At 42.5% G+C, this 26,312-nt stretch overlaps 1 protein-coding gene across 4 annotated transcripts in view; it reads left to right on the top strand.

The window, feature by feature from the left end:
* Positions 1-26,312, top strand: part of LOC133357337 (zinc finger protein 385D-like) — a 108,498-nt gene that overhangs the window by 69,823 nt on the left and 12,363 nt on the right. For all 4 annotated transcript variants that reach the window (XM_061575239.1, XM_061575248.1, XM_061575257.1 and 1 more), the window contains exons 3-4: positions 6,764-6,885; positions 23,555-23,665. In XM_061575239.1, the coding sequence (XP_061431223.1) occupies positions 6,764-6,885; positions 23,555-23,665 (233 nt within the window). The remainder of the gene's footprint in view (positions 1-6,763; positions 6,886-23,554; positions 23,666-26,312) is intronic.

Here is a 26,312-nt window from a genome sequence, read left to right as displayed (position 1 = left end):
GGCAGATCCCCAGTCTGCTCCGCTCATAATGCCCTGAGCTGTTTAGAACCCTCCTTGTATTTGGCTGCTAGGGGGAATCGGTCTGCACATATCATCGTACGCATTTATACCGGGTTTTAATAACCATCTTAATTAAGGCCACTGTACTGAAGATGTCATACAAAATCTCTTAATTCATCATTTCACACGCCCATTGAATACAAATGAATAAGAACTACATATATATACTTCTTGTGCCCCAATCTTTTTATGATCGTCGGATTTAAGATTTAAATTTAATCTGATTTACATTCTAATCTAAGGTGTGTGCCATATGTAAAACGATCCGTTTCATATCCGCGAAAAACGCTACGGTGTCATAACTTAAAAAGAAGGGCAATTTTTATTTATCTATTTCGGAAACGTCGAGCCAATATCCGCAGCCTAATTATCTTCATTAGTCACGCGCACACGTGGCACGTCACATAGAACAACCCGGGAACCCATCTCGGCGTCTTTAAATTCTTGGTGCGCACAGAGGTGGGGCGGGCAGGTGGAGACGACGGCGACCTGACGATTGCGAAGAGGAGATCACATCCCCACTACCCCACCGCCACCCACGCAAAGAAATGCACACATGAAGCCCGTTCGCGAGGTTTGACGTTATTTTGCCGACCGTGGCGATGTTAATTTCGATTTAAAGCTTTCGTGACTGCAGGGATTCATCTTCTTGGTTCTTTCGGTAAAGTCACGTAGAAGGCGAGTAATCAAATAATAAAAATAGAACATTATTTAATAACGTTTTATTTTTTATTATTTTATTATATAAAATAAAACATTATTTTATTATGTTTTATTTTTAATATTTTATTTCTTCCCTTCTACGTGAATTTACCGAAAGAACCAGGAAGACGTGGCGACGTTGTTGACTCCGCGTGTTACGACCCAAACGCAGGGATGGTCGTCGGGGACCTCCCTGCCTAAATTGGGGCTCGCGGGCCCAAGATTCAAATTGCAGGGACGCCACTCAATATTCTCCATGGCTCGGAGGAAAGACAAAGGAGGGTGGGTGGAGCATCACCCACCCTCCGTCCCTGCTTTTTAAATCCTTTATATTAAGTTCACTTGCTTGCTTGCTTGCGCGCTTACGACCGTGCAAATATTTCGGTCGTTTTTTAACCCACTTCCCGTGATCCAATCGAGCTGACATTTTGCACACAGACTCGTTGTGCGTGACAATTTATTTTCGTGAAATTTTTTTCCCAAAATTCTCCACTTTTTAGGATTTTTTTTCTTTCATATTTCATTTAAAATACCAATGTGATAAAAATGAAACTCTTACTCAAGAAAAACAGAAATGAATAATAAAATAAAACCGATGCCACGCATATAATGGATTTATAGTGAAAAACTTTGTTTTTACGGGTTAATTTTTTGAAGCACTCGAGTAAACCCTCCCCTCCAACCAACCAACCTCCTCCCTTCCACCCTACATGCCACCATCGTCTCACAAACACGAGTGTCCGCTTTAACCCGTTTATTTCAACTGCCGCAGAGTGTGGCTGGCTGCCTGTGCTAAAACATTGCTGTTGTTGTTGTTTAAACGTGCAACAATTTTTAAAAAACCGCTGTCGTTTTTTACGATAACGGAGCAGAGATCGCCGCCGTGACGACTGGCGCGTTCTTCGCGTGCGATCTGCCCGAATTGCGCTTCTTGCAGATGCCTCGGCTGGTTGGAGGGTGATCGGGTGATGGGCGCAGGGAAAGGGTTAGCAAGCGAGCGTGCGTGCGTGTGAGCAACGTGCATGAACACAACCACCAGCACCACCACAATCCTCCTCCTCCTCTCTCGCCGTAACCCATGCCGACCACCTGTGGTGGTGTGTGGTGTGTGGCAGAGACACGCGCTTATTCCGCGTTGCAATTCTCAGCAAACGGTTCAGCGACGGCTCCATTGTCGGGAAGACGGATTATCATCGCTCTGTGCTCGTGTTATTTTGTAGCAAGATAGAGGGGTTTTTTTTAATTTGTTTTGAGTCTCGCTGCTGCTGCTGCTTCTTGAAGAAAAATGCTTCTAGGTGAGTTAAAGATGTGTTGTGTTGCGTTGCCGAACAGAAAACAAATCACAGGGACATAAATTAAATAAACGTTTGCTTTTCATGGCTTTGCTGTGTGTGAGCCTGTTAAATCAGCTTTCCAGCCAGGGCCTATTATTGGATTGGTTTATGCTTTTAAGAGTCAGGAATGCAATGCATTGTTCTTGCAAAACTTAAATCGCAGATCTCAATTTACAGATTCGTATTAGATATACTCTGTATACATATGGGTTTAAAAGAAAAAGGACTGCAGATGTAATACAATTGCTAATTTGCTTTGCATGGTGCTAGAGAAAAAAATCTTGGTCAGTCAAATTAAATATTCAAAGCCCATAAAATATTATATTTTGAAAGCCGTATTTTAAAGTAATGAAGGTCCCATGTTTCATGAAATTGCATTTTGTAATCTAAGAACTTTACTGCACGGCTAACAAAGACTAATTATTACTTACTGTACATTATTCATATTTATTTCAGAGGTTGAATGTTCACAAATGTAATATTCAACTTTTCAGGTGTTTTAATTGTATTGATAACACGTTACTTTTGTTTTACTGTATTGTATGAAAAAATACAAATGTTGCTTTGTATTATATATAATATCTAGAGCATATCAGTGTGGTACTCACTGTTTTAAAGCTTTGTCAGGTTTCTTTTTTTTTACATAAATAGGATTCAATATTGACTCAAAAAATCTGAGCCATTGTTGGCTTATCTTATAGAATTCTATAAGCCTCTCGTGTGTGGTTATCGCTTAAAGGTGAGTTTATATGTGGAGAAGAGATCACATAAAAACGATACATTTATATAAGAAAGGGCGAACTGAAACTATTTGTGAAAAATGCATAAATGTTAAAGTTATCTCAGGGATTCTGTAAATTCATGTTCTCAAGTGTATTCATGGTTATCTGTAGGTTGGCATCATTTGCCTTTCAGAGTACAATGTTTCTATGTACCGCATACAATCTTCCACCCTGTGGATCATAATAGAATTTCGTTATGGAAAATACAGCAGTTGTATGACCATTCATAACGAGCATTCAGAATGTAATTTTTCCCCGCCATCTTTTTCAAAGAACACAATTTAACGAAAACAATTAATCTCTTTTTGTAAACAATGGCTACTTTTGATATGTGTACGGAAAACACATCGGTGCAATATTATCGGGATTGAATTTGGGGGGAAAAAACAGCTTCATTTCACAATTTGGTCACGTGAATGGTTTGCAATTTTTCACAAGCAACATATATGTTTGCGTGCTTGTATTATTTGTTTGGAATACCAGCTGTAGTTGTAACAACTTGGTAATTCTAACATATCAATATGTAAATCATTGACAGGGGCATCCACGTGCATTGATGAGAGTGGTCTCTGTAACAAGATTGAAAATTTGAGCAATTGCACGTTGCATTCTTATGAAAGGCCACTTCTTGGGGTGCTGCTAGTTGTGTGAATCTCTCGCATTTCAAGTTGTATATTCGTCATTATCAGCAGCAGCCGTGATCAATTCACTTGCTTAACTAAGGCTTTGCCAAGCCGTTGTAATATGTCTTGACTCCGTGATATAATAAACTATTTAAAACTATTTTTAGTTTTCCAAGTAAGGCCCACTCAGCTATATTGCTCTTTTTCAGAAGTGACCTAGCCACAAATGTTAGCTCAACAAAGTGGATTATCACGTGTAAATTTCTAGCGGACAAATATTCTATCGAGGCGTATGTTTCTAAATGTGGAGGGGAAAAACCGGAGGACGACCCGGAGAAAAAACCACGCGAGCACGGGGAGAGAGAGAGAGAGACGCGCAAACTCCAAATATGCAGGCATTGTCAAGGTCTGGATCTAACCCACGACCTCCTGTACACCAGGCGAGGTAGTTAACATCTCGCCTGAGCACCTGCATGCGTGAGTCTAATTCATCGCTGCAGCTCCTCCGTTGGGCCTCTCTGCCACATGGCTGCACACCACCTTAGTAATTCTCGACCACCACGACGTGTCCTGCCGAAGCCATAACTCACCCTTCTCAGCAGACAGAATTGTCTCCAGTTTAACACGTGGCAGGCTTTCGCGACCAATATTATTCATAATCAACGTGTTTGGGTTTAGATCGCGTTATTTATAAATGTGTCGTAACCCTCCACCAACCGACACGGCCAATCAGTAAAAAAGTGTCACGTTGACAAAAGACAAATAGTTCACTGCTTTAGCCCACCGGTGTGTTGAAGCGTGAAACCACAACGTTTACAATTTGAGTAGTGCGACGTTTCGCTGGTAATTGCATCCAGCATCATCGGGCAATTACCAGCAAAACGTCGTACTCAAATTGTAAATGTTGTGGTTTCACGCTTCAACACACCGGTGGGCTAAAGCAGTGAACTATTTGTCTTTTGTCAACGTGACACTTTTTTCCCGATTGGCCGTGTCGGGTGGTGGAGGATTACGACACATTTATAAATAACGCGATCTAAACCCAAAAACGTTGATTATGAGAATTGTCTCCAACTTGTTCTCTACCCACGTTCCCCGTGCTCTAATCCACGTGTTGTGCATTCATTGTAAGCCTACGTGGCACATGGATCCGAAGCGCGATTTGGATGTTGTCTGACATTGAAATTGTCATCATGCTGAGCGTAATAGCTGAATGGAGAGCGATAGCACGGACTGTTTGGTTGTTTGCATGTTGGAGTACACAAGTGTGTGTTCTATCCGTTGAAGAGCGACACAGGTGTCGTGTTTGAAGCTGCGTAACAATAAGTGAATCTGCAGCTCTCTCCCATTCGTTTTCGGGTTCGACCGCGCGTCGTCCGGCGCGATGTCCAACGTTTCGCTGCACGTACTGGGAGCTCCTGCAAGAAACAAGAACGCGAGGCGCGAAACCAAACACACGTCGGAGAGACGCACAGCACAACCTCAAAAGCCTGTACAGTCGTAATATATCAATCCCATAACGGTACATTTGTACACGTGAATATCGTCAAATATGTACTGATGATCACCAACATCATTATTGCTTATTACAATGTTAATGATGTCATTTACATATTACGAAGTGCCATAAGCAGTGTCCCCCCCCCCCACCCCGATCCCAAATTTATTTATGCGAAGGGATTCCATCCTAATTTGTCCCGTGTCTTCCTTGGGCTCTGGAGTGGTTGTTAGCATTACAATGTATTATTTCAGTTTCGACTGCCACCAAAAAAAGGTTAATGGATTCTGATTCCATATTTTAGAAGAGTGATTCAGCAAGCAGGCACTGCTCGGCTTCCCGAAGCCCATTGCCGTATTCTGTGCACACAACCGCCGAGCATTAAAGCATTTGCAAATTTTTTTTTTTGCCTAATCTGTTCTGAAATAGTATATAACGTTTAATTAGGCCTCTTTGGTTTGTTTTGCCTTTGTAGCATGAAAAAAAAGTTAAACCATACCAAAATGTTACCTATAACAATAACAAATAAAACTTGGTGGGAGGAAATTAAATTTCATCCCGAAAAGTGAAAAAAATCAAACAGTGCCGAATCGAGGTGAAATATGAAGCATCATGTTAAGCAACCTGACTTTTGCAATTAAACGCCGCAGCAAAATGCCTACAGGAATTACTCGTGCAGACAGTGGGGAAATGTCATGTTTGCCAATAGAAAAGATCAGCCTTGCAAAAAAAGAGGAAGCCAAAGGAAATGCAGGAAGATAATGTTGCAGTAATGGGTTTCAGGTCGTTCATTTTTTTTTCAAGAAACGGGTTTATGGGATCGTATTTTAGCACTATACCTTCAATGCCGTTAAAAAGGGGGCTTAAAATAGGATGGTCAATTAAAATCAGGCGTCCGTGTTTTAACAAAAAATCGAGAAATATGGAACACATTTTTTAGTCTTCGTCTTGAACATTTTGAGACATATTTTCCCCCTTTCAAAAACACACGGCCCTCTTTTTACAGAATAATTTTTACAGGTTAACGACATAAGCATAATTTAGACACCCGCCCCGCCAACCAGAACTCAACTGTATTACACTCGTAATCCGACAATAAAAACAAATCGCATTACACGTTGTATCACAATAACACGTCTTCCCAACCCTTCCTTCTGAGCCGAGCTACTAGCCGCCAATTATACGCAACATCAAACCTGTTCTTTCTGGCTCTCCGAGTTGCAATATTAGCTTAGATTGGTTTTATGCGCAGAGCATTGGGCGGTTTAGGGGCGCGGTGAACATGTCCGGCTTGGATAATCACGGCAGTGCAGTGGCCATGAAGACGCATTTAAAATGAAAAGGAAGTTTTGAGAGTTAGGCCATAAGGTGAACTAGGAAAAAGTGGCTAGAAAATGATTTTCGTTCCCACACCTGGGCACTACTTTTTAAATGAATTTTTTCATAGACAAAACCATTATCGACTTTATGTTAAAAGTTCTTGGTCAGACGATTGTTCCGCGAAGCCTCATCACTGATGATCAAAATATGATTACGCGAGGAAAGAACTGTTGCCAACTTTAAACAGTGATAAAAAATAAACTGCAGGATTACACATGGAGAACTTTTATTTTCACGCCCAAAAACAATAGATCTTTTTATTAGAATAAAAATAAATTATGTGCCCCATATATGGGAACGGGATTAAACGTAAAACGTCTTACCTTACGGCCTAAGTGGCGTGTGTGTCTGTCTGTCACGTCCATCTGTCCCCGTCTTGTGCAGCCAATGCTTGCCCGGGAGGGATTCTTCCTGCGATGGTGCGGGGCCCGACTGGACTTCTGCAGCCCGGTCTGGATATCAATCCGTTGCTGCACTTCCCACTCCTCGCCAACCTCAACAACAATGTGCGTCCCGCTTACACCTTCGAGTGCCAGGCGCGCGCAACGGAGTCCGTTGACTCGCGGATTGAAAAGACATTTTCGCGCGCTCGCTAAAATTGTTTCGTTTTGTTTTGTATATTTTTTAAGTTATTCGATTACCTTTCCTATACTTTGCACTCCTGTTTTGTGTTTGTGTTGTTCGTTGTTGTAACGTTCTGACCTGCCCCTACTGGACATTTGTGAAAAAGAGATTTATATCTCATCGGAATATGCCAGAAAAAAAAAACATCTATTCTGATTCAAACACGTGCGTCGAATTGCGCGATTGAGATTATATTATTGACGGTTCCTGCACTGTGCGCCTTTACCTCTTGGATGATTAATCAAAGTGATGTCCGGCTTCTTTACTCTTTAACAGCTATGAGGCAGTGGTGAAAATTCCACATTCCTATGACAGGGGGTAAGTTTAATCCATAGGACGACTACCGTTAACTTCCACAAAAAGTGGTACTTATTTATTAAACCGTGGGGGGGAGATGATGGGCTGCGTTGATTTCCAACCAGGATTTTTTACTCGCAACCTCCCGATCGTGAGCTGTGCTCACTCCACCGCTCAGTAAGCCGAGGCCGACTACAGGGGTTATGGAGCAAACAAATGCGTGCGAATGACACAAGTGAAAGAGAGAAACGAACACAAAGCGAGGCAATGACAACGAGAGATAATTTATCTTGGAATTTTATCGCGACTATGAGTTCGCGACGATTTGTCGAGCCGAAGCGCTGCACGCCTGCGTTGTATCATCTCTGTTACGCACGCGCACGCTCGCGCGGTCACTCACGAGTGGCCCACGCTCAATCATCCTTTTGAGAGACATATATTGTCAATTCCTCCTTCCCCCACCTTGACCATATCTCATTAATATGTTGTATAATCCAAAAAATGGGCTCTATCGCAATGAATCACATCTTACTTAATGAAAATATGCGTAATATGTCAATGTGGGTTCTCACAATGAACTCTTATAATTAGATAATTTTTCAAACACTTTTTTGCATTAGCACCTTCAGCGTCGGCACTTTAAATTGCGCATCAACTTTCTAGCGCCACGATGTATTTAAAAGTGGGTAATGATTAAAAGTGCACACTGCGCACACTGATATTAATAGTACGTATGTGACTGCATTTTAGTCAAAACTCAATGAAAACATCTGCGTAAAGTTTTCCGTGGCATGGCAGCTTGGGGAAAATGAGTCATGCAGTTGTAGAAACAATGTGTCTAGAGCAGTATTGAAAATTAGCTTACGAAACAATTGTGATATTGGTTTTTTGACCTGTGATGACCTTGTGGAATGTTGCCAATACTATTTTTTTTGTCGAGGACTCTTAATGAAAATGTAACAGAAAAAGGACGATGGGATCAGGAGATGCTTTCGAGACATGTTGATTACTCTCTCCCACAAATGTACAGCAAATTATTTGGAGTAAAAAAATAATAATCGTAAATTGAGAAACACATCACGGGTAATAATGTAAGTTACAACTATGGGAAGAATATTTTAAAGATGATTACCATTACCGAAATATCACCAAATAAAATATTATTGTGAGTAAAATGCGGCATATTAACCTTATGGTGGTACCCCGGGCTACCAGAGTACCCCGGCTCTCGCATAATTTCCGTGATGCAGTCATTTTTAGTTTGTTGATGGTCGGCGATGCGGCAATCGACTCATCTCGACGAGCTGTACACGATGCACCACGTGGTGCGTGCGAGCGTTCAGAGTTTCAGCGCAATCGTCCTAGCTCCGTTTCGACATCGCGGAGTGGCACCGATTTCAGATTGATTGGTACCCCAGTCGCGGAAGTGAAGTAACACCCCTGGGGAAAACTAGTGTCCCAGAAATAAAATATTTAATTGTCTCGGCAATTTTGTATTATTTGCTACCCTGGGGTACCGCCATAAGGATAATATGTTTCCCAAATAAGAATACACTTGAATAACATTCGTGGACATTTTATTGAGGCTAGGACAGTAACCTCGGGGTTGGAGCAATTCACTGGGCATGTGTGCAGTTGATAGGTGGATTACAGCACAGCAGGATTGTGATATTCGGTGGCAGCTTTGGGACGCCTTCTTCCAGCAACGGATTGACCATGGCTGCTGATGATGATAGAGAGGAGACACCACGTAAAGAACTGCCAAGCTTGGCCATACTGTTATTGTTGCAGATTCAAGCATTTTTAAAAATTATTATGATAGAAGGAAAGGCATGAGATGGTAAGTTATTCCAATCAATGAAAGCTGTTTCTGTTGACCGGTGAATGATCCAATGGATGGGCGGTGTCGCGTTAAAGGAATATTTTAATCGCGTACACGAACGTTTGAGTGATGAAAACTCCAAGACGAGGGCAGAAACACCGCGTGGCGTCTCCCTTACATCATCCCGTGTACCAGAGGTGGGACAAAGTCATTGTTATGCAAGTCCAAGTCGAGTCTGAAGTCATCAAATTCATGACTCGAGTCTGACTCGAGTCCAAGTCACATGACTCGAGTCCACACCTCAGAGGTGGGACAAAGTCATTGTTATGCAAGTTCCAAGTCGAGTCTGAAGTCATCAAATTCATGACTCGAGTCTGACTCGAGTCCAAGTCACATGACTCGAGTCCACACCTCAGAGGTGGGACAAAGTCATTGTTATGCAAGTCCAAGTCGAGTCTGAAGTCATCAAATTCATGACTCGAGTCTGACTCGAGTCCAAGTCACATGACTCGAGTCCACACCTCAGAGGTGGGACAAAGTCATTGTTATGCAAGTCCAAGTCGAGTCTGAAGTCATCAAATTCATGACTCGAGTCTGACTCGAGTCCAAGTCACATGACTCGAGTCCACACCTCTGCCGTGTACCGCTGATCCCATCTGTAATTGATCGTCAAACTATTTTGCGATAAAACCACGACTCGCTACTCACACAAGACAAGGATAGTCCAACGACAACAGCAGCAACGACGGTCATCGACACCATTGGAAAGTGGTCTCATCAAGCGGTTGCGCAGGGCGTTGTCTGACACGGTGACGGAAAACACCCACGCTCTAATCTGCGGTCAATTGCGTGACCCATCTGGTGGCCATGGGGGAGGCATTACTCGGCAGCAGGTGTTACTGGTGACGTATCATGGACCTTCTTGGCTCTGTGGGTCTTACCCGAAATAAACTGAGGCGAGCCGCACAAGTGGTGTGGAAATGGCTTCAGCGCAGTTTATTCCAACATCCAAGTGTTCTATTTTCCATCTCGGCTGAAAAGGTCACTTTGCCTGATTTTTTTATATTTGCTACGTAAAATGATGGTATACGCTTTCACGTTGCGCCTGAAGGGAAGACCGTCAGATGTGCGGCATGTTTGCAAGTGTCGGTGGATTGTGTCAAGCTACTCAATTGCAGTGCACCGGGCACGCATGGCTCGGGAAATTGCGCCTGCTAGAGCAAGATACACGATCCTTGACGGGACCTGCTCAGCTGACTCCTTTTGCAATAACATATTAAGGGACTATTTTGGCAGTGGTGCACAGCACACAAATCAAAATGTGCCAACGTGTTTGTCGTCCGCACTGCCTAATAACAGAAAATAAACGATCATCCTCACCGTCAGCCACGATTTATTTACTACTGGATGAATGGCTCACCAGACTAAAGCCACTCGCCCCTCATGGTATTGTGGTGTACATGAGCTCCACAAACGGGGCTCTCGGAGGCGTATCAGGCAGCGGTGAACATTGACGATTGTCCTGTGATGATGCGTTCTGATGAGGACGAATCTGCTCTCGGTTGGTGTCTTTGCTTCACTGCTGCCTGTTGTTGGGACGGCCACACTTCTCAACTGTTTGGGATCCGTGGTGCAAATGGCCTAATGTCCGCGTATTCAGCTCTTTCGAGCTGGTGGTTTGGAGAGCTAATTTTCCGTTCTTCAGAGCAATTCTGAGGAATGCGCCATTGTTCCAAAAAAATTGCCTGCTATATTATCCTGTTGTAAGGCACTGTTAATGCCGAATGTTTTGAGTTTATTTTCCATATGTACCTCCTTTTTACTACATGTCTGGCCCGAGTATTTATATCCCATCCAGCTGCTTACAGACCCAACTTTGTCTTTACCTGGGTCACTGTATACAATTTGGAGGGCAATTCAACGTAGAGACGGTGACTCTTAGGCTAAAAATGCGTGTATGCAACAGGGCCTTGTTTAGTACTATGGGAAGGGTGCATGAGTTTTTCAAAAGCACTCGTCAAAAATCGCGAGCAAGGCACTGTGATTTAGAAACTCGTGGGTTTTCTTTACGAGCACCGCCCGCACATTTGCGACGCACGGACCGCACCTCCGATCAGCACGGTTGGCTACGTACGGCGCAAAAGAAGTTCAGCATACATGCATACATACGAACCGGGCTCAACCCTATGGGATGCGGGTGATGTCATCACGCAGATGTGCGTGGTGGTGACGCACATCTGCCAGAAAGGCAGGCAGCCAGCCAGCCAGAAAAACGTTGTTCTAATATACAGTCGTTTAAAAAAGCAAAACGTTTTGATTCTTTAAAAAGGGTCTCACACTTGGGGGAGAAAAACAACATTATTATTATCTGCTCTTACACCTCTGTCTGACTGCACAATACATCAATCACAACCGTAGTCTCCCTTCAATGGAGGAATAGCAAAACTACACGAAGTCTCCACTGAAGTTGCTCTCTCGTCGTGGCGAGCAGGCCTCGGGCATTGGCATTTAGCTCCTGGACAAATTACCGCCACCTTTCGCGAGAATGGAATGGTGCCCAGGAGTGGCAGAGTGATCTGCATTGTCAGCTCAGGGGGTACGGCAATCGGTCAGATGGGGCCCCAAATGCTGCTCAAAACACATCTCACGGCGGTTGTCAAGGAGAGCATCAACTCGTAGCTTTGGCCACCGGGGAGAGATACCCCCTGGCTCCACGCCAGAGGTCGCAAACGGGTTTTGATTTCTTACCCGAACCCGGCCGCACCAGGGTCGCAAACGGGTACCCGTACCCGGCCGTACCCGTACCCGGCTGCGTACGGGTAGGGTACGGGTATCGGGTACCTGATTGCGACCTCTGGGATGAAGCCATGTTGCAGGCGCGGGTGGGTTGATTCTAGGAACTTGAATTGTGAGAAGAGACAAGACGTTGGGAAATGAGTGACAAACAGTTACTCACCAGTGACTCACGGTCTACCCGTACCCGGCCGCACCGGGTCGCAAACGGGTAGCCGGGTATCGGGTACGGGTACCCGGTTGCGGCCTCTGCCCCACGCTAGTTACGCTGCTGGTGCAGATGGAGGGCAGGATTAAAGGGCTTGCAGAAAGTGGACAGGCTCTCAGTTGTGGTAGCGTACGGTGTGAGCTCTGTCTGCGACGACGCGCGTTGACCTCTGTGGATTTTGTTATGGGCACGACCTCTACGTTTAAGCACAGGCGACAACTTCTTGGTTCTTTCGGTAAAGTCACGTAGAAGGGAAATAATAAAATAATAAAAATAAAACATAATAAAATACAATTCTCACGACGTTTCGGCTACAACGCAAGCAGCCGTCCTCAGGTGAAGAACAGGTCTGTCGGAACGACAGTGTCTATTCAAACGCTGTCTTATTTTATTATGTTTTCTTTTTATTATTTTATTATTTCCCTTCTACGTGACTTTACCGAAAGAACCAAGAAGAGGAATCCCTGTAGTCACGAAAGCTTTAAATCGAAATTTCACAGGCGAAAAGAATTGTTTTTAAACATTCTAGATGTATAGCGTACTTTCCGATTGAAGGCAGACTCCACATTCCTCCGTTTTTGATGTGCAGTTTTACGTTTGAGGTAATTTTGAATCATCACGTATATATAAGTAGGGTTTATGTGATAAATAGATATTAGTGCGTATTTTTTTTCCAGAATCTGAAGAATGACATTGTTAAAAAGTTCTTGTGCCAGGAATAATTAATTCCTAGACTAAATGGGAGCAGCGCTGCTGGCTATAGTGTGCCTGCGTGATCAATAGGTTGGGTCGGATGCTTTTATTTTCCATGTTTTAAATCTTTTGACATGGACATTAGCGCATCAGATAGAGGTGAGAATACAAGGGAGCGCTCGCGTTTAATATCTCTTTGTACTGTGCACCGCTGTTATATTATGCTGTTATATTATGGAGGAGTCTTTGTGTGGCTACGGAGGGTTGCATTATATTATCATATGCTGGTTTATTCTCGCCACTCGCACATTTGCACATGGTCGAGGGCTGTAAAACGGACGAGGTGGCTCAATGGTAGAGCAAGTGGCTCGTGAGATAAAATCCTGGTTGGAGGCTGACTCATTCCATCATCCCTCTGGAGTATATAAAATGAGTACCACTTGCTCAAAAAGTCTACAGTGGGTTGTCTTGTGTATTGATTCGCCCCCACCATCGGAATGTGGAATTTCCACCACTTGCTCAATTGAGCAAGAAATCATTTCGACTTTTTTTTGTACTTGACCCATGCATACTTGCAAACTTTTCCTCCACTTATGCCTTTAACAACAAAAACAAACGCATTTTATTCCCAATGGCGTAGGTACGATTTTACATTTGCGTAATATTTATAATATTACTTTGCAAGCTTTTCTAGAGTATTGTTTCGGTCTATATCCAATGTTGGTGCTTAGTGTTCCTAACAGGATCTCAGGTGACGCTGCTGCGTCGGTTTTTCTCCGGTGTGTTGAACCGCGTGTCGTTTGCCACCGATGTCCGACGTTTCGCTCCCTGCTCGTGGAGCTCTGAATGATTCAGAATTCATCTTCTTGGTTCTTTCGGTAACGTCACGTAGAAGGGAAATAATAAAATAATAAAAATAAAACATAATAAAATACAATTCTCACGAAGTTTCGGCCACAACGCAAGCAGCCGTCCTCAGGTGAAGACCAGGTCTGTCGGGGAGACAGCGTCTGAATGAGACACCACCACGCTTGGAGCGTATATTTAAGCTGGGTTGGAAGGGGGGAAGGGCGCCTTGACAAAATAATTTGCATATCAAGAGGAATTTAGCATATTTATGGGAAATGCAGGTATGTGATTAGTACTAAGTACTAATAGTACTAATCACATACCTGGATTTCCCATAAATACGTAACTTTACCGAAAGAACCAAGAAGATGAATCCCTGCAGTCACGAAAGCTTTAAATCAAAATTCAGAAAACGGTCCGTTGAAAAATGTAACTCGGCGCAGCTTTTTTTTTATATCGGTGCATTGCTTTGCGGTGCACCTTGACGTTGCTAAAAGTATCGCGACACGGTTTGTTAAGTTAGGCGGAATGAAAACGGTGGTTCATTTTCAGATGTTTGTATGTACGTACGTATGTTGAACTTCGTTCGCACCATACGTAGACAACCGTGCTAATCAGAGGCGCGGGGGAACGATAATAGACCAAACACAAAGAGCAGTTCTAAAGAAATGAGTTTTTAATTTGGACAGCGAGACATCTTGGAGATTTTTAAGGTGGAATTAAACACGAGGGAGCTCCAGGCTAGGCGTGCTATGAGCATAATCTACATAACTGGGAGGTGGCTACTGTATATCTGGTGAAGTAAGTCCCTTTCCATTTCATATTCAATGCTATCCCCCGAAGGCAATGTTTAAAATTTTACCAAAACGAATGTGGCTTTTAATAGTACACAACAGACTAATTACACCACAAAGAGTGGGCATTTAAAAAAAAAATATTATTAATGAGGCCTGGACTTATTTATGCTGCCATAATTGAGGACTGGTGGGATAAAAAAAAATATTCCTTTGGGCTGTTAGAGAAAGCATCGCTCATCTCTGGGGAACAGTTTATATTAATTATGAAAAAGTACACATTTACGCAATTCTATTAACATACAGCACTGATTTACATCATCACACAAGTCAGAGGAATCCCCTTGGCCAGGATCTGTATCCACACTCAGCGAATTGAACTGCACGACATTTTAGGGTGGCCTTACCTGTCAACGCTATCTACGCTTGCAGGGGGAATCCTTTGTGTGGTTCAGGTGTGCCCCTGAGAGATGCACGGGCATGGTCGTCTCGTCGATGCTCGTATGGGCATTGCAATCCCCAGTTTTTAATTAATTCAGCGATAAATGTTTGTTATGGTGACAGATTCAAGGGAGACTCTGAGCTCCGTCGCTCGGGCCGTACCTTGCCAAAAGAACACCCCTCGTTACGCGGCGTTCTGTTTAGTCAATTACTCCCACCCGTCTCGCTTAATAGACTTTTTTTGTTGCAATGTACCCACGTGGAAGTGTTGTTTACAAAAGTTAAAGGGACACCTTGAGACTGAATCAAATTACCTTTTCACTTTCATTTACTTCACTATCTTAACACATTCATTACTCTAGGGTCTAATGTTCAAATTCTCACGGCAATATCTCACTCGAATGCTTGTTAAACTGACCTGCGAACAGTTCTAAGCATTCAATAATCTTGCAGGCTAAGTTGTTCTCGACAAGTCCCAAAATGACCATTAAGTCGATTTGCACAACACCATCTCATTGGGATGTACAGACACGTCCACCGGTGTGCTGTGTTCACTTTCAAATATCCCATAATGCATTATTTACTACCCTTCTATCTGGCAACAAAACTGGTGTCAGTTTTGTTGCCAGATAGAAGGGTAAAAAACCAATTAGCATATTTTTTGACTGGCAAATGAGGTTCCAATGGTGTAAATTCTTACCCTGAGCTCTCATACTCTGATGGTGCATTGTCTTTGAGTTGTGCGCCTTTTGGCGTCATCTGGTCCAACCCATGTGAGACTAGGCTCTAAGAAAAGCTGTCTCGGGTGTGGACCAATCAACTTCAAGGACAGTGCATATATTATCAGAGTTATGTTTTTTGTTTGCATTACGGCTGCAGGTATTGTGGTCTATGCAAACATGACTCCTTGTAAAAAAGGTGTCAGTTCTGTTGCCAGATAGAAGGGTAAAAAACAATTATCAACCAGAAGACACTTTTTTTGTCAGATTAATGGGAATTGTGAGAAAATATAGAAGCCACGGAGTTCCTTGAAATTGTGCGCGATGACAAATCAAATTTATCTTCAGCACAAACCAGTCAACTCCACGAGCTGCTGCAGTTGGAAAACATCACAGTTAAACGTAAACTATTTTTTATTGGCCACAAATGATAGCTCAATTATAAGTGGCTTATCACGTGGAAATGTATAGCAGACAAATACTCTAAACGCATGTTTCACAATGTGGAGTGAAAAACTGGAGGACCAGGACAAAGAAAACCACGCGACCATTGGGAGAAAATGCAAACTCCAAATATACAGGCGTCAGAGTCGGGATCGAACCCACGACCTGCTGCATATCAGGCGAGGTAGTTAACATCTCGCCACCGTGGCAACCGTTGTTCTCTCAAAACCGTGTTTTCCTTTCAAAGTCTGCCTCCGGATACTGCTGTTGATTTATTGGTGCTCCTTAGAAACCTTATAAATATCTGTAGAGGCATGTGTCGCTTAACGAGCGAGATATCCTTCTGCGAAAATGTGCTCGGTAAGCGACAACTCGTTCAACGATCGTCGTTTTCCCATGTACTCACTGCCCCCCATATCAGAAGCCGAGTCAACGTTTCAGCCCCAAGATGTTCTGCTTTTGAGAAAGTTTTTTTTTTACGTGAGAAATACTGATTATTATTTTAAATGAAAGTAATAACACATCAAATGTAACACTTAACACACGTGGAGAACCTACAGGGCTTACGGGTGCCCATCCTCAGCGTCTGAAATTAATTAGCGCCGCCACCCTCCGTCACACACACACCCCTCCATCACCCATCCAGTAACAGTGCCACCACGTGATCCCCTCCTGCACATTACAAACACAAACACAGGAGAGCTGGTAGACAAACAGCTTCCGGACACATTTGATCGATCGGTCTTCGCTCGCTGTGTGAGCAATTTGCTCGTTTTGCGAACAAATTGGTAAAAATTTCTCGTTTTTAAATTCTCGTTCGTTGAGCAAGGCACACCCGTATAGGCTTCTGCATGGAAAAAAACCCGCATATTCAACCTGCAGTGTGGAGTTATATCTGCGCTATCCCCAAGATTAAAGAATGATATGTATAAGGCTAATGCAGGCAAACACCTTTTATCTGCAGCCCTATTACCCCAATACATTTTATAGCAACGTAAAATTCTGCTTACGGTAATTAGAAGCCTCGTGTTTATGGACCAGTTAAACACTGCAACGGCTTTTTATATATATAATTATACTGAAAAAAAATCTAATCAAATTAAAAGTTTTATTTTTTAATGGTCTTAACCTAAACGTAAAATCTCCTACTTATATATTGTCGCGGGCGAGAAACGTAAGATTCCGTTGTGGTGGCTAAAGGGAGGCGAGCCGTTTGTCAGCTGATTGGAGGCAAGGCATTTCGGGGTTTGAAAGAGGTGGAGGGATTTGGCAAGGTGATGCAGGGCACACTGAGCTGTCGGGGTGATGGACGCATTATGCAGACTGCTAAGTTTATGCCAATGCCACCACCACTGCAGACACTTTCACCACGTTTGCTTACATTTGATATCTCGATGTTGAATTTAAACGTTATTGCAAGTGTGATCTTTGCCAACATCGTCGGTTGCCTGCCACTGTCATCAACTAAGCGTGGCCAATATACCAACTAAGCCTCCATCATTTCGCTCCTTTCGTGATTTTGTGGTCACAATTGGCATTGTTTTTCAAGCCTAATTGTATTTATTGGAGTGAATATAGTCATTTCTCTTGGCTCTAGTGGCTGCTGTGGGTCACAAGGGACAATTACACACGTATACTGTAAATACAGCCCTCTTTTTAAATCCTTTATATTAAGTTCACTTGCTTGCTTGCTTGCGCGCTTACGACCGTGCAAATATTTCGGTCGTTTTTTAACCCACTTCCCGTCCACCAATCGAGCTGACATTTTGCACACAGACTCGTTGTGCGTGACAATTTATTTTCGTGAAATTTTTTTTCCATAACTTTACACTTTTTAGGAATTTTTTTTATATTTAATTACCAATTGCTTAATGGTGGCAGGCAATCATCTGACCCATAGGTGGCAGCCATCTCAAGCCAGAGGACGAGAGGACTCTAGACGCCACGCATATAAAGGATTTATAGTGAAAAACTTTGTTTTTACGGGTTAATTTTTTAGTCAATCCTCTGTTGGACGAAGACGGGGATTGTTTGACTATACTTCACCACGCTGGTCGCAGTGCGGGTTGGCGAAGTTGAGTGGTTTAGATGTCACCCACCTGCTAATGTTAGCCATTGCTGAGAAATGAATTCGGGTCGTCTGGTGTCAACCACAGTGCCACTGCTTCTCACCCCTCGTATTAATTGAAAGCAATCTCAGAAAACCGATCGCTTGCCACGCGGTGAAGCCCAATATCAGAGCTCACTACCTGATGAAGCGCAAAGCAATTTGAGTAAAAACGTCGTGATCGCGTGTCGATGTCACATTCAAGTTCAAGTTCATTTATTAGGTATAGCCCTGTGAGCCATTCGGCTCTTGAATCGGGTGCAACCGCAACAAACAAAAAACAAGAACAAAAAACATCTTAAAGTGACTATGTGACTAAGTGCAAACAGAAAATCCAAGAAAAGATAGCAAAATATTGCAGAAAAAAATCACCGTACACCAACGCTGTGTGCAAAAATCCCAGTGGGATGCAAGTCAAACAACCAACAACAACCACAAGACAACTTAGATGAAGGCCATCAGTCTAACTCTGTACTGCAACAAACAAACATGGCCAAACCAATACACTTTTCGAAATCACCAAAATAAAGCTAGGAACGATGCTAAACCATTGGCGAGGAGGACGCTTTGTTGGTCACAATTTGACTGATACGTTGGTGCGTGTCGGCAATATCTTTGTCGAGGTGACAAGCTCGTCAGGTGACGGAGGGATATTGACAAGAATAGTCACGTGAGACCGCCACGTCGCCCAACGCACAAAAACAAATATGAACGTTTAAATTTCGATTTAAAGCTTTCGTGACTGCAGGGATTCATCTTCTTGGTTCTTTCGGTAAAGTCACGTAGAATGGAAATAATAAAGAAATAATAAATAATGAAATAATTCTCATGACGTTTCGGCCACAACGCAAGCAGCCGTCCTCAGGTGGAGAGCAGTAGACAGAGTCTGAATGACACACTCCAGGCTTGGAGCGACTATTTAAGCTGGGATGGAGGGGGGAAGGGCGCCTTGACGTGTATCTGTTTTCGTCGAAAATATCCTTCATAGTTACCTCGACAACCTTTATTTATTATTATCAAAAGCCTTCCTTCACAAAACCCATTCCATCAATAGTGTAGTCAATTCTAGATTTGAAGCTTTCATTACTTCGGTAAAGTCACGTAGGTAAAAAAAATGAAATAAAAATTAATAAAAAATCAAATAATAAAAAATCACGACGTTTCGGAGGCAACACAAGTCTTCGTCATCACCGTCACAGCCAGATTTGCTGTATCAAGTTGTGTGGTCTATGCTGGCTTTCATTTTTTCATTTCAATCCGCTCCGTCTAATTGACTAATGTGACCTTGGCACATTCTCCTGCTTGGCATTCTGGGGACATGAGCAATGGAGTGAACTCAATTTATCTGGATTATTATGCTAAGTGGTACCTCCTCGAACCTAATATGGAGCCCATTGTTTGGAATATGGACCTGCCATTTCACCTTTAAGAATCAAATGAATGGATTCTGAACTTATTCGAAATTAAAATGTGCAGGCATTCCCAGTGTGTGCATTGTTCCTTTAATACAAGTAATTGATTAAATATTCTGAGTTCGTTTCTTAAACCAATTCACACCCACTAACCCCAAACCATGTGTCCACTCCTAATGTCCATCCAGTTAAACTTAAACAATGGCATTCCATGGAGTTTTCTATAATTAATAAATCACTCTCTTTTCCCCCTGGTGCTTAAGCACGTGAAAATACAAATTACGCGAATATATGTATGAGAATCGCGGTTTACATCAGATGTCTGCTTTTTTTGTGCAGCCTTGACAAAGTCAGAAGGAAGATTATGTCTCAGTTGCACTTCAAGATCAGCAGACGTTTCAAACCAAGTTGTGATTTCAGTGGTCCACGGTATTCGATGTTGCTGCTTCCTCTACGAGCTACAAATACTGCCATCATCATCAGCCACCGCATATCTGCTGCTAGATGAAGGCACCCCCATGCTGTCAACGTCCCTCGTGGCCTTGTGATGCCACAATCTATCTCAGTTCTTCACAAAAGCTAATCCCATTGATCCACATCCATGGTGACCATCATCTCTGGTGCATTTTTTTCTTTTGGATACCATTCCTTAACCAGTCTGGTCTATCAGCCATCACGCCTTCAAGCAATACATTTTGACAAAGCCCACTTATTTTCTTTATCTGTCAATACGTGTTTGTTCTCTGTTCGTTGTGTTCCACTCTTTGCCTCTCAGTGTGTTTCCAAGCATGAATATCTCCCTGTTCCTCTGGACACTTTCCAGTTTTCACCCCTCCATTTTATTTGCCAAAGTCTTTGTTTCTGTACCCATATGTTGTAGAAGCAGGGCTTAATTTCAACCGGAGCTGTCTGGGGCTGAGCTACAGAAAATATTTCCCTGCCCCCCCCCCCCTTTCCCTCCAGTTGTTGGGGTGCCCTGCAAAATATTCCATGAGAAATTAAGCCCTGCATCGAAGGTGATAATCACTCTTTTAAAAAGCTATTCCTCAGGCACATTTGCATGTTGCCTTTAATTATCACATTCAGTTTTAAAACTACACTCCACCTTACACTTGTTCGCCTAATGATTTGAGCAATTTGATCCTGATAGGCTCTGACTAATTGGCTTAGGAATGTATATTCTTGTTGGGTTTTCAAAATTAGTCCCTTTATCCAAAATTAATCATATATCTTTGTTTGCCAAACTAAGTTCTCAAATTTCCAGGAGGTGCCCCAGGTAGCGTTTCTTATTTCACAAGTGGTAGACATTTGATAGTAAATTCATTCCATGAGGTATTTATTTTGCAAGTTTCCTCTTTTTTTGTGAGAGGTCACACGATGTTGTGCACCTCTTGTGGCGTGTGGTCGGAATATTTTATACAAAACAGACACACGAAGGAAGATGACTGATGCGCGGTGAAATGACCCTGGCTCCGAGGGGAAAAATAAAAATGACGTTGAAAATATAAATGTCAGGCCACACTGAGCTGGCACCGCTGAGATGCTGAGTTTGGATCCAAAAGTTATTCTTCTGACAACACTGGCAACCCTGTCTCTCGTTATTACATACAAATTTCCGAAAGGTACTTCTACATTATTTCAAGAGCACCTTGATTCAAACCAAGTTATCAATTTGACAAGTTGATGGTCTGGGCCAGGTCATCAAGGACTGCACAACAAGAACAAAAACGCCGTAAAAAAAATTGTTGTTTTTTTTTCACTCAATTTTCATCAATTGTAGCTCTGGGAATTGTCATGCTAACATAAAAAATTAATCTACGCCTCGAGTTTCCACGAATGGCCTAGGGAAGCCCTAAGGCAGATTCAGATACCATTTCGATGTTAATAATTGTCAAGAGTTGAATATTTCGATCTAAAGCTTTCGTGACTGCAGGGATTAATCTTCTTGGTTCTTTCGGTAAAGTCACGTAGAATGGAAATAATAAAATAATAAAAATAAAACATAATAAAATAATTCTCACGACGTTTCGGCCACAACGCAAGCAGCCGTCCTCAGACCTGTTCTCCACCTGAGGACGGCTGCTTGCGTTGTGGCCGATACGTCGTGAGAATTATTTTATTATGTTTTATTTTTATTATTTTATTATTTCCATTCTACGTGACTTTACCGAAAGAACCAAGAAGAACAGTTGAATCGGTCAAAGAGGTTCTCGGCGCAGTGGTCAGGCCACACCGCTGCGTTGTAAACAGCACTTGGCCCGAGCATACACAAAGGTCCCACTTGTGTAAGTGGGGCCTTTGTGTATGTGGATCACTGTATAATACAGTAAAATGTGAATATATAGCATCTACACAGAAATGCATCTCAAGACCCTCCACCACAAAACACAAGTAGTTTGCGTGATATTCTAACCTTTGTTCAAAAATATATGGACAGTTGAGCAAACATTTTAGAATGAACTGCAGTATCCATTCCGCCTAACTTAACAAGCCTTGCCACATTACTTTTAGAAACGTCAAGATGCATCACATACCAATGCACCTATAAGAAGCTGCGCCTAGTTACATTCTTCCGCTTGCAAAATTATTCAAATTGCTCAGACATTTGCCATGAAAGGTGGTTGTAATTGATACCCGGATTATTTTTCGTGTAGAAAATTACACCCGCAAATTACAAAAATTTAAAGCTACCTATGTTGACATTTTACTCATGGACTTGTGTAAGGATTAATAATAGCATTCATTTTCATTGTTCTGAAAGCGCTCCATGGAAATCTGTCTTCAGGAGTCCTGACGGCTTTGTATGATGCAGTCAGATTGCATAAGGTCCTCTGGTGCAAACCTGGAAATAAGAACTACGCTATGTTTATGTAGAATCATGGTGCAGAGGCCATCAGACAAAAGGTTATAGATTGGGCTATAATCCATTAGACTGAACAGAAACAGGAGTGGTCCGTATTTCGCACAACTCAAAAGGGAGGTGGCTTTTCATTGCACCTCATGCGCACAGACCATTCCAGTTATTTCGCTGCATGGCGTAAAAATTGTGCAAGTGATGAGGAGGCTACTTGCTTCGATTAAACTAAAATTATTGCAGAGATCACGCATCTTAAAAACAAATATTCCCACGCATGTGCTTTTATGCAATGCAGAATAGCGAAAGCAATTAAAAGTAATCAATCAGGAATGTTTGCATCGCTCCGCTTGGATATTACTCTTGGAAAATTATGCGGGTGGGAAACATGTTTGATGAGTGCAGTGGGGATTTTTTTTTGGGGGGTTTTCGTTGGTCGGTCGTGTTCATTGCTCGTGGCCTCTACAAAAAAATCAGGGGATGTTAATGTCCTGGTATTGATCGACACATTCCACTGGCCACTCAATGTGCGGCAACGGAGCTTGCAAAGTATTCTGTATGAAATCTCGCTCCGAAAATTCAAGGTGAAGCAGTGTGTCTTGACTTTTGCCGAAACGTTATTCAACGTTCTCCTATTTTTCTTGTCCGTCCCTCGTGCTATTTGGTGGCAATGTTTTTCTTTTATTTTCGTGACTTAAATCTATCCGAAAATTCTATTTACCGCTTGAATGTTAGAATGCATTGCACTACTTTTGTCCCATGATCCCCGCACAAAGCTGTTCATTCGAAAGAAATGTAACAGTGCGGGAAAGACATGTGACCTTGGTTGTTATGTATGATGCTTGCCATGGACAATCAAGCAATTTTGAAAAAGTAGCCTGTCGTTGAATTGCTTTCTGTATATATATATGAAAAAATGAGGATGTAAAAATATGGTCTGAAAAGTATTTTTTGGTCTTTTCTCCCAATGTAATTTCCAGTGCTCTGCAGTGCAATGCTATGAGACTAAGGATACATTTTGGAAGAGGAATATTAAGATATATATTATATCAACAAAAAGAATCGCTGCCACTGTAATCTTGGCGTCACATTGGAGTGCTGTTTCTCTCTCGTTAAAGGTGGACCCGGTGCAAAAGGCGGTCATCACGCACACGTTTGGAGTACCCATTTTACCTCGCCGGAAACACAGCTACTCCTGCAGCATCTGCCAGACAAGGTTCAACTCGGAGGTGCCTGTTGCATGCAAAAGAGTCACATCACCCCTGAAAGCCCCCGGTGGAGGCGCTAGCATTCCCCATAAATGTTTCAAACAATAATGTATTCCATCACGTGAATTGTTGCATAAGGAGGTCACGATTTTGTGGACTTAAATTCCTCCCATTGTTTCTATTTAGGTATTTTGAGGTGGAAGTGCTGTTTTTTTGGTATGACTGCATGAGTCACAGAGCTGGCCCTTAATTAAGCATATGGCAAATCAGTTGTTGGAATTTCAAGGACATGTGTCTGAGACCGAGGTTAGGAATTTTATGGCAAGACCGGGTAAGAAGCAACGTAGAATTATTGAAGAGAACGTGGCATTGCGAGTGTTGTAGATGCGAATGGGCATCAAAGGATGTGCTGGCTAGGACAGGATGGAAGATGGCCGGTTCCCAAGGCAGGCACTGGAGTGGTCTCCATGGGTCCGGCAACCATTAGGCAAACTGCGTTTAATAAATAAGCTTTCGCGACCAATGTAATCCACAATGAAGGTTTTTTAAGACCGAGACAGGAATAATTATTCACAATTCTGGCTCATCGCCTGATAAAGCAGGTTGTTGTAATCACCAGCACAACGTCGTACTCGAATTGTAAATGCTGTGGGTATACTCTCCAACACACCACTGTGCTGAACTAGTAACTAGCTGGAATTTGGTGGTAGGTTTAACACTACTTTCATACTAATAGGGTTTTTTCCCCTTTTTTCTGGCAACAAAACTGACGCCTTTTGGAAGAAATCATGCTTACATTAACCACAATACTTGCAGTCAAATGCAAACAAAAAACAATACTCTGATCATTTATGCATTGTCTTTGAAACTGATTGGTCCACACCAGAGACAGCTTTCTTTAGAGCCTAGTCTCATATGGTGTTCGACCAGATGACGCCAAAAGGCGCACAGTTCAAAGACAACGCAATACCAGAGTAATGAGAGCTCGGGGTGAGCAGCTACATCATGGGACCTCCTTTGCCAGTACCAAAATATACTAATAGGGGTTTTCCCCTTTTTTCTGGCAACAAAACTGACACCTTTTGCAAGGAATCATGCTTACATTAACCACAATACTTGCAGTCAAATGCAAACAAAATAAATTCATACGATCGAACCCAACAAAATCCCCTTTTATTATGAAGGGGGAAGACCCAAGGCCAGACTGTGGGGCATATCTTAGAGGTCACGTGTCTACAGTGCAGCGGCTTTGGGTTGTGATAGACAGTAGACCCAGTTAGCCAAGTGTGGTTGGATCAACAGCTTTAGCCTTGATGATATCTTGATCTTGAAATTCCTTTATGAACCCTCTACTGCTTGCCCAACGCCAGCATGTGTTTGCTTTTGAAACTACTGTGGTGTGAATTTCTTTCTTTTTATTACACATTTTTTTCAAATATCTCTCCTTCTGCTTATTGTCTTTCAGGTTGACATTTCAATTGAGTATTTTCAGAGCTTGTTTTGTAAAACCATAAACATGCCTTCCCCCCCCTTCCTTCCCATCTTCCACCGACATCGCATGACGCACCGACACGCACCCACTCGTTCGATGGAAACAGCACTTCCTGCCATGTCACCCATTTCTCATGCTCTGCATGGTATATCGTTCTTCTTGGTTATTTCGGTAAAGTCATGTAGAAGAGAAATAATAAATATTTATTATTTCCAGTCTACGTAGAAGGGAAATAATAAATAATTTATTATTTCCCTTCTATGTGACTTTACCGAAAGAATAATAATACATTATTTTATTATTTCCCTTCTACGTGACTTTACCGAAATAACCAAGAAGAATGATATACCATGCAGTCACGAAAGCTTTAAATCGAAATATGGTATATCGTTGTTGCCTCTACCAACAGGAATTAAGAATTTCGCCACGAGTATAAGCGTAGCGTGCATCCAGTACAACTATTTAAGACGTTGATGCCATTTTTTATTTTTCATCTCGATGGGATTTTTTTAATGTGTTTGTAAATTTGAGTGTTAAACCACCAGCCATTACGCATATACAGTAACATCTGTTTGTACAGGGTGCGCTGTGGGTGTGCTTGCACGTTTACGTGAGTGCAGATGGTAGAGGCGCATCAAGTAGCACTCTTTATTATTTACTTGAATATTCTGCGAATTTTAAATTGAAGCAGAGTAGTATTTTTTTGTCAACGTGTTATTTTCAATAGACCAAAAATCACTGTCTCCCCTTGTGTTTGTGTCCATCTGCCTCTCTCTCTCTCTGTCTCTCTGTCTCCCTCTGTATGGCTCTCTATCCCTATCTCCCTGTCTCTCTTGCTATCTTTCTATCTCCCTCATCTTTCTCTTCCGTCTCCCTCTGTGTTTTTCCTTTTCTGATTCCCTGTCTCTCTGTATTTCTGTCTCTCTCCTTTTTGCCTCTGTGTCTCTGTCTTGTTTCTCAACGTTGTAAGGTCGCGCTCATTACACACAAAGTGCTTGCCACAAAACACATTCCTGCGGAGGGAGCTGGTAGGAACGTTGAGTTGCTCGGTCAATGGCCAGGGTCAACGGCGGCGTGGTGTATTCCGCAAATATGGCCGACTGTGAGGGCGGGCACAAGCCGGCGTGAGTAGGTTAAACGTTGAGTTTTATAAGGGCACCACGGGGTGACCAGCCC

This window comes from Lethenteron reissneri, chromosome 7 (assembly GCF_015708825.2).
Source record: "Lethenteron reissneri isolate LAM-NWPU_2019-01 chromosome 7, ASM1570882v1, whole genome shotgun sequence".
In the NCBI taxonomy this organism is placed as follows: domain Eukaryota; kingdom Metazoa; phylum Chordata; class Hyperoartia; order Petromyzontiformes; family Petromyzontidae; genus Lethenteron; species Lethenteron reissneri.
Note: the sequence above shows the minus strand (reverse complement) of the source record. Positions and strands in the feature narration are given on the sequence as shown.